General features: G+C 48.6%; 1 protein-coding gene across 6 annotated transcripts in view; it reads left to right on the forward strand.

Annotated features, from left to right (window-relative positions):
* The window catches only part of LOC144173962 (uncharacterized), a 32,190-nt gene extending 20,539 nt beyond the window's left edge, over window positions 1–11,651 (forward strand). For 4 of the 6 annotated variants that reach the window (XM_077702341.1, XM_077702342.1, XM_077702336.1 and 1 more), the window contains exons 9-12: window positions 2–181; window positions 1,777–1,977; window positions 2,620–2,843; window positions 11,194–11,651. In XM_077702341.1, the coding sequence (XP_077558467.1) occupies window positions 2–181; window positions 1,777–1,977; window positions 2,620–2,843; window positions 11,194–11,391 (803 nt within the window). In that variant the 3' untranslated portion in view covers window positions 11,392–11,651. The remainder of the gene's footprint in view (window position 1; window positions 182–1,776; window positions 1,978–2,619; window positions 2,844–11,193) is intronic. The other 2 variants (XM_077702337.1, XM_077702339.1) reach the window with 1 other exon arrangement.
* The last annotated feature ends 3,256 nt before the right edge of the window (window positions 11,652–14,907 follow it).

The raw sequence follows: 14,907 nt of genomic DNA on the forward strand, positions 1-14,907 counted from the left end.
GGGGAGCGCCCCTTCCGGTGCCCCTTTGAGGGCTGCACCCGTGCCTTCACCACGTCCAACATCCGCAAGGTGCACATGCGCACGCACACAGGCGAGCGCCCCTACGTCTGCAAGGAGGAGAACTGCGGACGCTCCTTCGCCAGCGCCACCAACTACAAGAACCACATCCGCATACACACAGGTCGGTCTCGCTCATACTTTGCCAAGGTGATGGGGACGCTGACCAGCACAGCCTGGGGCCAGGTGCCTTGCTGTTAGGCCGTTCCCCTCACCTGAGGTGTTGTTTTCATGCTTGAGAGGAGTGTTTCTGCCACACACCTATCATATTTATTCGAATATGAAGCAAGGCTTTTTTCCAAAATCTGTAGTCTTAATGTCATACCCCACCTGATATTGGGAGCTCGATATAAATATATATGGCAATTTTTAGAGGCGAATCCCCTTAGGGGCTGGGGCTGTTGGCGTCTCCTGTCGTCGTCGTTGTAATCGTCGTTCGTCTCATGTAGTCACGGTACTAAAATACCGGTTTACGCCTCGCGCTAGAACGTAAGAAGTACTGAAAAAACACTGGGACACTCATTTACCGTAATTACCCGATTCTAACGTGCACCTTTTTTCCGCAAAAATAGGCCGAAAAATCGCATGCGCGTTAGAATCGGATACGAAACCGAAACTGCCGAAACAGCTGAAATTTCGTTCCACCCATCGCCATCGCCATGTCAAGATGGCGCCAAAGCTTTTAGCAACAATTTTTCGGGTCTAGGCGCCTAGGCTTTTCTTTCGGCGTTCACACAAATCCTCAAATTATTTCACTTGCGTGCTTGATAACAGCAATGGCAGCAGCGGCAACGAAGGTGTCCCGCTTCCGCGGCTTACGAGCGGCTCCCACGCGTTCACAACGAGCGGTTGGCTGAAGCGTATGCCTCTGGAGAAGCTCGCGGGATGGGCATGCGAGGCGTGGGCCACGATCCCATCGAACATGGTTGAACGTTCGTTCAGAAGTGTGGCATCGCGAACGCGCTTGACGGCACCAATGACGAGATGTTGCGGTCAGCGGAAGGCGACAAGGAGCTCTCGGAGAGCTACGAGGAGTGAGACGAGTGAGATTACTTAGGGGAATAAATCACCCGTTTCTCTCGCATTCGATTTTCTTGCTCACAAAGTTCCTTGCGCGTTACAAACGGAGGTGCAAGTTTTTTTGGTTTTTTGCCTGGAAAATCGGGTGCGCGTTAGAATCGGGGGCGTGTTAGAATCGGGTACTTACGGTATGCCTCGCGCTAGAGCGCTTCATGCTTCAAAGGCAAGAGACTTTTACAGCAAAGCTGTATACCTGTATCCCCCAGCGGTTTCATATCCATTGGCAAAAACGCCAAGGCGCCAAGAATACACTTATACACTGCGTGCTTCGCCCCTCACCAGGTTTCGCGTTAGTGGAGATGGCCCGGGATTAGTTTACTCTAGAAACTACACCCTCGCCTTATAATCGTGACCGCCTTACAATCGAATCAATATGGTAGACCTCTGCCAGCCCTTGAAGATGGAATGACTTCCCTTGACCTGCAAATGCAGTTCCGAGGTTGTCGTTATGCGTTTATATGCGCTGACGGAGCTGTGTATGGCTGTAAGTCAATGTTGGTAATTGACGCCGGAGCTGCCGTAAGGAAGCCTGTTGCTTGACAAGAAGACACGTGGGGAAGGCGTGGGGACCTCTGCTACATTTTCTCTATGCTACTTGCTGCGTTGCCAAACCCGTACCCCCTGCCCGTGCCCACGCAGGGGAGAAGCCGTACGTGTGCCTGGTGCCATCGTGCGGCAAGCGCTTCACGGAGTACTCGTCCCTGTACAAGCACCACGTGGTGCACACGCACAGCAAGCCCTACCTGTGCAACCTGTGCGGCAAGAACTACCGCCAGACCTCCACCCTGGCCATGCACAAGCGCACCGCACACGGGCTCATCGTGGACGACGCACGGCTCGGTACGACGCGTGCTGCTGCACTCAGCGTCTTGCATGGAATGGCAGTGCTCCTAGCACGTCTCTGAGCTTAGGTGTGCCGAGCACGAGGACGCAGGTTCGATTCCCGGCTGCTGCGGCCGCCTTTCTGATGGAGGCGAAAAGCAAAAATGCCCGTGAGATTTCGGCGCACGTTAAAGACCCCCAGGTGGTCAAAATTAATCCGGAGCCCTCCACTATGGCGCGCCTCACCGCCTGCATTGCGCCAGTGCGTTAAACCCTACAATCAATCAAGCCTAGGCGTGAAAGCTGCTGGCAGGCAAGGGGGCTGACAGTTGACGACGTCAGGTGCGTGTAATTGTTTATTTGTCAGTCCCCAAGACAACAGTGCTTGCTGTCCGAATAAAACTAAAACTTAAAAAGAAAAAGAACCCTAAAAGCAGCTCTGGAACATGGTTGCACGTACGTCTTAGCAGATATTGGCCAAGTTGCTGACTTTGGTGTTATGGACAAGCTTATGCAACGATCATTAAGAAATGTGATAGTTGAGTTATTACTGTGTAGAGATGCACCATTTGTGACAGCGTGGTTCTGCTGTAGAAATGTGCTAGGTAGCAGTGCAAACGCATCTAACGGTATGGTGCTCTTGCTCTCCATTGAACACAGATATGGGTGAGGATGAGGAGGAGGAGGAGATGGAGGACGACCTGGACGACTCCGACGCCCTGCAGAATGTCGAGACGCTGATCGAAGAGAGGCCGACGGGACGACGGCGCAGAGCAGCAAATGTGCCGACGACGACGGCTGCCACCACGACCCTCGTGGTCCAGCAGGGCGGCACTGCGATGGGCGACACCCTGCGTCTCTCCTTTGACCCGCAGGCCTTGCAGGTAGTAGGCCCTCCCCCTCCCATGTGCCCGCAGGTTGTAGGCCCTCGCCCTCCCATGTGCCTGCAGGTTGTAGGCCCTCTCCCTCCCATGTGCCCGCTGGCACGCTTCAAACACTCCTATTTTCTTTGAGCAAATGCTACAAGAACTCTGCTGTTCGGCCTTAGTAGCCTAAGGGTACGATTGCGCATTTGGGCGCAAACCATAGAGTTTCATACAATAATAACTAGAGGGGAAACTGGCGATAGTGTCAACACAAACACTGAAGCTGCGCTTATGCTTCGGTGAGAATGATGGGTAGTTCTGGATCCGGATTGCGTGGGATCGAAACAGGCCTATGGCTGCCCAAATTGTTTTTTGTCAAAAAGCTCTTATTGCGCATTTCGCTGTGAACAAATCACATGACGAACAAGAAAAGTTCGTGATAAAACGGCGCGTTTAAATAAAAAGCAGGCGCGAAGTTGAGGAGGTTAGTGTAGTAGGCTTGCCATTTGCCGCCACTTCCTTAAAAGGTATTTGTAAATTGTAAAAGTTTCGGCGCTTGCAGTTTTTATTATTAAGAGAAGTTTTGTGCTCATAAAAAAAGAAATTTATTACCTTTGGAGAAGTTATTCTAGCCTGAATTAGGGGCATTCAACAAGTTGCATTCCTATTAGCCACCGGCACTGCTGGTCTATGCCGTAGGAGAAGGCATTGGACATGAAGTCCCAGGAGAAAATGAAGCTGGTCCCAGCTGGTGTATGGTTAAATTCCCAGCTGGGCCCAGCTGGTCCCAGCTGGAACTAGCTGGTCACAGCTGGGAATGTAACCCTAAACCAGCTGGGACCAGCTACGTTTTCTCCTGGGGTGTGGCTGTTCCAAGCAATTCGAAGCCGTCGTCAGCTTCAAAAATACATTGCTCTTCCGAATGAGCAGCGCCGCAACTCGTAATTCGCAGGCAACTTCACCGCATACAGAGCTGTCATTTGTGTTTCCGTGCTTGCTGTGCCGGCAATGAATTCATAGCCCGGCTGATTCACAACTATAGTTACAAAAATTGCCACTTAGGGCGGCGTCAATGCATGTGCGGCATTCAGTTCAAGGAGAAATGCAGTTTTGAACACTTCTTCCAACATAGGCAAATGCATTCATGTAAATCCCAAACGAAAACGAAACTGCCTGCAATCCATAGTTCCTTTCACAAGCCATCGAGTGCCAATCCAAATTTAGAACTACCCATCACGCCCATTGCGGCGGACGATCGCAGCGCCAGATTCCTCTCTAGTTGTTAAAAGGGCCCTGAAAGGCGTTTTGAGCACACTAAATGAACTAGCGCAATCGTTATATTGGGACGTCAACGTCATTGTGCAAAGTATTACTCTTTTACGCGCAGCGGAAAGCTCACAATTTTGCTGCAAAGTTTGTCGCTTTTTTCTCACCCTTCCCTTCGTGTTTTTGGACGCCGCCATCTTCACATGTCTATGTCATCGATTCCCAGGTCTACGTCATGAGGTAGACATCCTGCTATTGGGCGGATTTTTCACGCATTTCCGGCAAAGAGATGTGTCGTCTGCACAGCGTCGGCTCGCCGGGTGATCTGCCAGCGGAGTGCCAGAGTTCTTGGAATTTTACGACTATCCAAACAAGTGTAAACAAACGCTTAATTGTTTGTATTGAATGCAACACGGCCATAACACGACATGGATATTCTCTTACCTGAGTACGTTCCATAAAAAAAGCGTTGAAGCCCAGTAAATTTCACGACTTTTCCGGAACCAGGAATGCACCGCGGTGTCTCATGTCGCCGTGAGGGACGAGGCAGACTCGGATGTCCAAGCTATGTACAGTTTATGTACAGGTATTATTTACAAGGCATATACAAGGGGAGCAGAACTAGCCCGCAGTGGGGCTTAGAAGCTTGCCGGGGTCCAGCCGGCGCAGGCGGGACTCTCCCCGTGACCTGCAGCAAGTTCAGAGCAAAAAGACCCCTATCCTCTCGCCGGGCCTGACATGAATACCCTCGGTGAGGGAAGGGAAAGTTCAAAGAAAACAAGAAACGGCAAGGCCGGGTACAATACTCCCAGACCAAGCAAGGTGCATTCGGAGAACCTCTACACATAGTCGTCGCCACCCAACTTGTCAAAGAGAGCGGCGCCTTTTTGTCCCTGGCCGGACACGACCCTACTCGTTTCCTTAGGCGCCGTGCGTTGAGACGGCCTAATTGTTAGCGGCCCTCCAAGTGACGGCCGTCTCCGCGTCTCCGTCGCTGGGGGCGCCCGCAGTGCGACGACCTCCATGGTCAAACCTTACAAGCCCCAAGGCACTTCTTTCGTGCAATCGCAGAGAACACCCTGAGCCGAATGCCCGGGTTTGACGCATACATTTTATTCAACTTCAAAACAATCCAGAGATGCGTTTCGAACGAACACGTCACAACATGCATTGCAAGTCTGAACCGCGATTGACAGATGATCAGTTGCCGCCTCCTGCCCGTTGTAAATTCGGCACTCACCTCACGTGCAATTTGCGGGGACGAACAGCAAGTCACACTGGCGCGCAAGCCGGGAAGGCTTTTAGCCACGCACACTGCACTACCCCATGCTAGGTTGAGTCGTACGTCGCTCGAGAAAGATAATCCAGACCATGGGAAGCACTATCCACCCGCGGAAGCACAACGTCGCATTTCATCGTGAAACAAACGCGTCCACAACACACACACCATCGCCTCCTGTATTTTTACAATGCCAAACGCATCGCGCACTTTCCAATGGGAGTGAGTGGTACGCCTGCAGTGCCCACATGTCGCGAGGTGGGGCCCCGAGCTGAACCGGGATCACTCAAACGTAACTGACTTCGAGAGTGGTTTGTGCCTTGTTACCAAAGCAACCGATGTTTGAGATTGTCAAAGAAATGGTGCTCACGCCAGCGCTAGAAAGCTCAGAGCCGCGGCGGAGCATGTTTTGCCAACGTTGCCGCTCTCCAACACGCGTTGCCCCAAGCTGAACTGGTCACATGATTGAAGCGCTGGGAAGGCTACCGATTGGGGGAGAGTGGCCAGAGTAGAAGGAGAGGGCTTTGTTGGCTGGCCCGGGCTGATGTGCATACAGGAGGCGATGCACACACACACACACACACACACAGCTTCGGTCGCTGGCTTGGCTTAGCTGCAGGCTTCGTTCGGACAGTCAGTGATGTTATGACGATACATTTCTGCATGAGGGCAACGTGCTAACCACTCGACATATTTAAAAACACAGGGCCAAAGAACTTGGTTCATGGGAAGCAAATTACTGTCCACAGAAGAGCGCAACCGTGGTTGGTTGTCGCGCTACTTGCCGCCATGTTAGAAACGCAAGCGGCCTCACGTGCGCACGCTATTTTGGTGAAATAGCGTCCACTATTCTTCCGTCTGCTAAACGCAGAAGCGTCTTAACATACGGCGCATGCGCAGTGCGAACGATGCAAAAAATAGCTCTCGCTAACTGTTTGCGTACGGCTGCGTACGTTATTCTAAAACTGGATATGGGTGCAGCTTGTCAGAACACGGGTGCACGCTGCTCGAGTGCGGCACTGGTTTGCTCTGCGCCTTCCCGTTCATCGCCACTGATCAAGCGATCCGAACCAGCGCGTTTTGTGCACGGGTTCTGTATCAGTTTAAAATGTCTTTTTCACATGCCGCCGGTAGGAATTACCACCGCCGCAAAATAAGACCCGGCACCAGCGGGGCCACATCTGAAACGGCGCTTCTTTGGATAAACAGTGTGCAGTGCATCAAAGGGAATGTGCGCACGATTCTCCCCGTGCGGCTGCGAGTTCGCCGCCGATAGCAACTGCAGCAATGTACACCGCGAAAGGGCAAGGCCAGGCCACACACATGCGGCCAGGTCTTTCGTTCGCTTTTCCAGCCTTGAGCGGAGTGCAGGATCCATGGTGTCAACAAAGATGAAAAAGCCAAAAGAGCTTGCCCGTAGCAACGGCAGTCTGAGGAGCGCAATAGCGGAAGTACGTCACCACTGAGGAGCGCACCATCATGGTAGGGAAGGCTTGTGCGCCGTCAACAGCGGAGAAAAAGTTGAAAGGAGGAGGAAATGCGGCGCGATGATAATGCGCGGTTTTTGATTTACGATTTCTCAGCTAATACTCATCGCTTTAACAAAATTCTTGCGGGAGGAGATTGCTAATACATTGCTTTATTTGGTTACATGTACATCCATGCATCGGCAGAAGGTATTTCAGGACCCCTTTAATGTATGAAACTCTATGGCACAAACGGCCTGGGTTCGGGCCCAAGCGATGCCAAAATTTGTGCAAGATCGGTGATTTTTGTTTTATGTTATAAAATGTTCTCTCGGCTCAACCCTGTGAATTTGTGTTGCAGATAGTGATGATTTTCTACCTTGTAGGTCATGGGGTGCAGCATAAGAACCTGTTTAATTAACGTTCTCCATCATGGGGTGCAGCATAAGAACCTGTTTAATTAACGTTCTCCATCTCAGTGGAAGTGCCTGGCTTGTACCTATCTGAAAACGAAGTATGGCTGCTTTGCTGCTTTGGGGGTGGTGCTAAAGTGCACAAATTCACTGGGAGAGGTGCATTTCTCTCCCAAAGGCAGATTTTTTCATAGGCAGGATGCCTTTCATACAACCAGGCCAACTGAATGAACCGAGCCTCGGTACTGCGGCACATTTAAAATGTGCTGAAGGTTATGAAAGAAGCACCAAAGAAGTCAGAGCCAGGAAACTGATGCCTAAGAGGCTGTTATAGTTAAAGTTGAAGTTGAACCCCCCCGCCCCCCCACCTTTTTTTACCTTTATCTTATGAATATGTCGATTTTGCAGGCCGGATTTGATCCCCTGACATCAGTGCAGGTTTTTATGTGTATATGGCCGTGATCGTGTGAAGAAACCTGACTATCAAACCTGATTTTGTAAACTTTTATGGGGAAAATAGGCGTCACTTTGTTGAACCCATGGATTTGCTTAAATGGCAATAAGAGCGGAACCCAGATGTGGCCCCTGAACCACCAGCAGCTTCCTTGGGTAGATTGCAGGGCAGCCATGCGGGGCCACTGATTGCACATTAATGCACATGGTCCCCCTCTGTGTGTCACAGGAATGTGCACCCACACTACTGTAAGGGGCTGCATTGCACGCGTACAGCTGCTTGGTGCTAGCCCGCTTTATCTGACCTATGGCAGCAGCACGAAACGCTCAAGCACAAGATAAGCTCGGTGGCATCGTCGATGGGGATTGAGCACCGTGAAATCATTGGCAAGGCACTTGTTGCAATAATTTGTGGTTTACCCAAAGCTTTCATACCTTTCTCAATTGTGCAAACATCCCACAATGTCCGTTGGCTTTGAAAAATCAGAATTTAACCGAGTTATCATTAAGGTCCAGCGCACAAGCTTCTCATGTCCTGGTATCCTTTGATATGGGTTTAAGATGGACTCTCAAATGCTGCATCATGGCAATGAATTAAATTTTCCAGGCACAAAAGGTCGCTTGAATATTTAGACTGTACTCATTTGGGCAAATTAGTAAATGCAGACCATTTTTCATTTGGCAGGATGAGTGCCAGTGGGCACTGGGGGGCATTGAAATTCTCACCAGCTTTTTCTCCAATGGTCACTGTGTGATCACCGGAACAATGGGCATACGAGAAATTGTCCAATATTCACTGCACTAATAATCAGAATTTTTGTTTCTCTAGTAATCAGTCAAAAACGTGCAGCCAGGGAAGCTGTGATTTATGCAATGGCAGCTGCACCCCACTGCGGAGCACATGCTAAATTATGCAAAGCTGTCCTTTGTTTTGTGTGCATGCCACCTCGTACCAGGGAAGCTCATCTTATCATCCTTGTGCTCTCTGCACCCAGGTCATCCTCCAGTGAAATTGCGTCGGATCCTTAAATGATCAGAACCTATACGATGAAGACAAAACCTCATTAAAGAATCTCAGGTGTTAGCTTTGATTACTTTCTTTTAAGGTGTGCAATGCGATGTAACCTTTCCACCTTTACTAAAGAGAAAGCTTTGTGCTTCCACTTTATGTGACCGTATTGCAGCGAAACCCCGATAGTACGACTTTTAAGGGACCGTGTGAAAATGTCGTATAACAGGGGTGTCGTATGATTGGGGTAAATGCCGCCCTCGCAGACAGTCTCACACGACAGGTGGGCTAAGAACTTACTTAAACTACTATATTTAGTGTGCTCACGCGTAATTTGCGAACCCTTAGCTGAAATCTGAAGTTTCTAAAAGAAATGAAATGCATATTTTGTGCCCCCCACCCCTCCACGCGTCTGTGCTAGCCCGCCAGCACTGTGCCTAGCACGCGCGAGATAAGCTGGGAGGGCCGATGCAGCCGAGTAAATTGAGAGAAGGAAAGGCAAGAGTGTAAATTGACAGGACAAGGGAAACGAACGATAGTATGAGGCGAAAGGAACAGAGCAACAACGTGGCTTTGAAAGACACTGATAAGCAGAGAGCAGATACGGGGAGAGAAAGGAAGAAACTTGGATCGAGCGGGCGAGGTTAGCGGGTTCATAAAGGGCGAACAGCGCACAAATATGACAACACACAAGGAAGAGAAGACAGGACAAGCGCTGAACTACAACCGATTTTTTATTTCGCCATGAAAGACATATCAACCAAGACATATCCAATAACAAGGCCCAAGAAAATATGACATAAACACTTATTGCGCGCCCCCCGCCTTCTACACTCGTTGCTCCAGATACTGTTTTTCTTTTTCTGAGAGTGCAACACATGGCCTGCTGGCGCAGTTCTCATCAAGACGTTCAATCTCGAGTGCCTCGGTTACCTCTCGCGTATGTCTGTCCTTCCCTCTAGCAATGACTGAGCCCTCCCCGAACAGCGACACGCAGGCACTATCTTACCAGTGCGCAGCTAGGTGGCCCGAAACAGCCGTCTTTCCTACGAGGTTTTTATGTTCCCTCAGCCTATCGTTAAGGCATCTACCCGGCTGGCCGACATAGGTTTTTCCACAATCCAATGGGAGAGAATAAATAACGCCTTCATTACATTCAACAAATTGTTCTCTGTGTTTCTTCGAGCACCCCCCTTTTTCTCTGCCACCACCATTCACCACCGGACACAGCTTCGAAAGCATGTTAGGAGCAGAGAATATTACATCAACACCTGCGCGCATGCCAATCTTCTTGACGTTATGTGCAACCCTGTGCATACAAGGAACCACCACAAATTTTTCTTTCCTTCGCCTTATCTCCGGGCAGTACTGGTAACCACGTTTTAACTCTTTTAATAAGTCACGAGCCACTGCGGTCAGCAAATGTTGCAGGTACCCAGCAGACAACAGGTGGTTGATTTGAGCCATGAAGCTTTTTTCTGCTGAATGTGCACATGACTTCAAAAACGAATTTTTTAGACAAGACTTAACAACGCCCCGTTTTACCAGTTTTGTGTGATTGGAGGAATAAGGAAGTAGTGGTTTTGACGCACAGGGCTCGTACACCCAACACACATGTTCTTGAGTAAAATTAGACATCATATTAAATTAAAAATTAAACATCAGATAAGGCGAAGGAAAGAAAAATTTGTGGTGGTTCCTTGTATGCACAGGGTTGCACATACGTCAAGAAGATTGGCATGCGCGCAGGTGTTGATGTAATTTTCTCTGCTAATAACAAGCTTTCGAAGCTGTGTTTGATGGTGAATGGTGGTGGCAGAGAAAAAGGGGGGTGCTCGAAGAAACACCGGGAACAATTTGTTGAATGTAATGCACTCTCAAAAAAAAAAAAAAAAAAAACAGTATCTGGAGCAACGGGCGTAGAAGGCGGGGCGCGCGATAAGTGTTTATGTCACATTTTTTCGGCCTTGTTATTGGATGTGTCTTGGTTGATATGTCTTTCATGGCGAAATAAAAAATCAGTTGTAGTTCAGCGCTTGTCCTGTCTTCTCTTCCTTGTGTGTCGTATTTGTGCGCTGTTGACCCTTTATGATGCTACACCAACTCGCCCGCCAAGCCATCCTCGTGAACTTCGTTAGCGGGTGTTCGGTCATCGCTGTGGGGTTGCAGCGTCTGTGTTTTCACGTTCGTCAGGCTAGCAGCTGGTGCTAGCCCATCCGGACCAGCACCAGCTGCCTGGTGCTAGCCCTCATGGTGCTTACATTGCCTATGATGATGCCCTCAGTTTGTCCCGAATTTTGTTCACAGCATTAGTGAATGCCAATAATTTTTCTGTCTCTGCCCTCCATTCTGGTATGTCCAGATTAACATCAAGCAACTCTGAGCCAGTGGGATTTGTTTGCTTGGAGGCAGAATGCCCGTGGGAAGTTGGAGGGTGGTGTGCGTTTGACCGAGCGGCACCCCGTCTCCCGCTCTGTTCCAGCAGGAGGGGGGCACCCTGGTGCAGACGTCCACTGGGCAGCAGATCCTGCTGGTCGCAAACCCCGCTCAGCTGCTGGCACTGCAGCAGTTGGCGCTGCAGCAGGAGCAGCAGGCCTTGGCCACGACGGACGACCAGGAGGGCGACATCCTGGGAGGGGAGGACGTCGTCATCACTACCGCCGCCCTCCCTGACCAATGAGACCGCACAGTTATGCATTTCTGTTCACCACACACTGCCTTCCCTGTTCCCCCCCCCCCCCCCCCCCCCCTTTTTTTGTACATATGTGTATAGGCCTGTACAGATTAGGTTGCGCTACTGGAATGGAATGAGGAGACTTGGCACTGTCCTGTGAGAGACAGCTTGGCTTGACATTCTGCACAAGAATACCGAGACGGTGGTGCCGTGCACCGAAGTTGTTTTGGAGCGGAGAAATAAAACTCGAAAAAAGTTTCGACTCATGTGTTCCTCTCTGCTGCTTCAGTGTCACAAGTGCTGCTGTCAAGCTTTGAAAACACTCACTTGACTTGTGGCTGAATGAGACTCTTATTGGGGACTGTTCAAACAGGAGCTTGTGGCTCCACTGCTTTCGCACATTGTTCAGAACAACTGGGCAAGGCCATTCTTTTGTAGTAAGGTGCTGTTCAAGGAAACACTTGTTTTTCTGCAAGTAGCATTGCTACAATCATCTGGTGAGGTCCTTTATTCCACTGAAAGTGGGCTCCATTATTTTAGGATGAAGAGTTGTTGGAGTAGGCTGATGTGTTGAGCACAGCCATCGTTGGAACTTTATTCTGCGAAGCCATAACTTTAATCTGAACTATTTGGTGTGTTTTCACAAGGCATTGTCCTCCTGCTCCAGGGGTGTGGGGTTGCCAAAGAAGGCTGTATTTGGCCATACAGTAAAGCCCCATTAATTTGGCCCCTGTTAATTTGGACTTTCGGTTAATTCGGACGCAGCGTCTGGTCCTGTCCAAATTCTGCATTGTTCTATGGCTGAAAGCTTAATTCGGACAGATTCAGCTGCAATTCGTTTAATTTGGACTCCCCATCGAGTTCAGGTGGGGAAACAGCAGCGCATTCAACCGCAGCCACGCTTCAGGTAATTCAGATTCACAGCAGAAATCAAGGCGCACCTAGAGAACTTCAAGATTAGAGCAGGATATGAACAAGCTTGTGTACATCTCAGAGGCTCAAAAAAAAAAAACCAAAGCAGCTCACACTAACACGTAAGACTTGAAGGTAGCGAAGCTGTACGCAACAGTAGCGCGTTTCCTCTTTTTCGCCTTGCAGCGTTGTTTAAGCGTCGCCGCTGTACGAGCAACCACAGCTGGATGTCCATCCTACTCCATCACACACGGTTCTGCGCGCACATCGCCTTCCTTCGTCGTGCGCACTTATCGCTGCGGCGGCAGCGTCCTCTCCTTCCTCCGCCACGTGGCGGCACGGGACCCGCATGCTTCGCCGTTACCTCCTCGCCTATCTCTCCCCGCCATCAAGCGCTGCTCCAATCCGGGTGCTTGCGGAAGGGGATGTGGTTTGACCTCTAGCTCTCGAGGTCAAAACTGGTCACCCCGTGAAGACTGCCTGAGGTAGCATACTGTAGCTTTCGCTACAAAAAGAAAAGAAAAGTGCATGGCACTGGTTCACAACCAAGTGAAAGGTAGAATGCCCGTTGCTGTGGCAATCAATCTAGCCAACAACCATAGAGACAACGAATTTGTTTGTTTGTTTTCTTTTATTTTTCGTGTCGAAAAAGAAATCATTTTTCAGTTGGTATGACCATACTCGCGATAATTTGGACACTCGGTTAATTCAGACATTCTCTCAAGTCCCGTGAAATCCAAATTAACAGGGTTTTACTGCATTATGGTTTATAGCAGCTGGTACAATGCCTGGGATGACCGTAACTGAACTCTCGCTCAATTTTGCGTTTGCTTATAGTGAGCATAGGAAGATTCGGTGTCTTTTCTTTTAGCTATTGTTAACGAGGGTGCGCTATGAGACCCATGATGCGATGGCAGGCGACTTGGAGAAGCAACACAAGTTGTGGGTGAGCATTGCTAAGACTGAAGAGGTGTAAAAAAAGAAGGGAGGGGGGAGGAAAACATAGGAGACGCACACAGCAGTGACTAGCAATTCACGTATTTATTGACTGAATGCAGTACATATACACCAGAAAAACACAGTGTGATTAAAGCAAATGAACAATGTTGGTCATTTTTTGCCCAGTTTCTGTTCTGTTGTTGCCCATGCAATGTTGCTTTCTTTCTGGTCTAAATTGTGCTCGCGCAATGAATGCTTTGTTTATTAGTAGGTGCTGTGTGCGTCTCCTTCTCTTGTGCCATTTCTCTTGCAGTTTCATTCTTGACTAAAGAAGGTACAGCAGATGGGAGCGGACAATAAAGACAGTGTAATTACTGTTAGACAACATATACTAACATGTTTTTGCTTCTATCAGATATGAAAACTGCTCCCATATTTAAACTGTCCCTTGGGCAGCCTTCAGAAAGTGTTGTAAGCCTCACCGGAACTAAAAAGTTCGAATAGTAATTTGCAATCCTTGTTTCTTGAAACAACTAAGCAAAAGAGGCAGTTGGAGGGGAAGTAGGGAGAAAGGGGGTAGCAAAATGATCTTGAAAAATTGTGCGAAGCACACTTTACGTGGCAAAAAACTGGAACGTTGTTACTGAGGTTGACTGATTGCCATTTCCTTGTTGGGAGCAATTCTTCTGCATCCTGCAAAAGAGTAGAAAGAGGTGTCTAAATTTAAAGCCTGTTAAGCTTTACTGGTAAATTTCACCTGTTGTCAACACTTTTTGAAATCTCACATGCTGGGGGTGGATGCAAGAATTGAATTTGTAAGATGTGCTGTGTTGCTCTCATAAAATCTTCAAATGTAAACATCTTTTTTTGCTGAAAATTGTGGCTTGTTTGTGCTTGGTAAAGTGATGAAAACCGGTTGCGACAAAACATGACAGGTGTTACAAAATCTTTCAGCCTCTATTTTATCGTACTTGTACACACATTGGTGCCGACTTGGGCTAAGCCCAAAGAGAATTGAAAGCTGTTACGTGTGGCTGTAAGCAAGCAAGGTTGTACGTTTTATTCGCAGCCTTAGAGGCAGTATTCTTTTCATGTAAACCTGTGGCTGTAAGCAAGCAAGGTTGTACGTTTTATTTGCAGCCTTAGAGGCAGTATTTTTTTCATGTAAACCTAGCCTCTCAAACTACTCAGCATTCTAGTGAGTTCCTTTAAAAAATGAGCGAATGTTGTAGTCTTTCTTTCTTTTTTTTTTTTTTTGCAATATACTGTATTACCATCTCTGATTTGAAGGCTGGCACTGGCTGCATGTACAATAGCACTGTGCTCGCAGTTCAATGTGCCTTTGTGTAATTGTTTGACACCGTTGCCGCTCTGCCCTGCAATCCAACTCCCTCACCATGCCATGTAGAGATACGTTCATCGTACGTCTAAATTTTAAGCTCACTGTAAGTTGCAGTAAATCTGTTAACTGTGACAATAATGAAGCAGCATTTAAAAAAGTAAGCGTGTTTATTTGCAGTATTTGTACTGTTTACATCTACAAACGGATTCAGAAGCAGTGTTTTGCTTCTTTGCCACAATGTAATTGACCAAAAGAAACACTGCATACAGTTATTTTTTTTTCTATGTGAGCAAAGTGACATCACATCCACTGCACCCATTATTAGCATT

Source organism: Haemaphysalis longicornis, unplaced genomic scaffold, assembly GCF_048455015.1.
Source record: "Haemaphysalis longicornis isolate Haplotype H1 unplaced genomic scaffold, Haemaphysalis longicornis Haplotype H1 scaffold_3, whole genome shotgun sequence".
NCBI classification, from domain to species: domain Eukaryota; kingdom Metazoa; phylum Arthropoda; class Arachnida; order Ixodida; family Ixodidae; genus Haemaphysalis; species Haemaphysalis longicornis.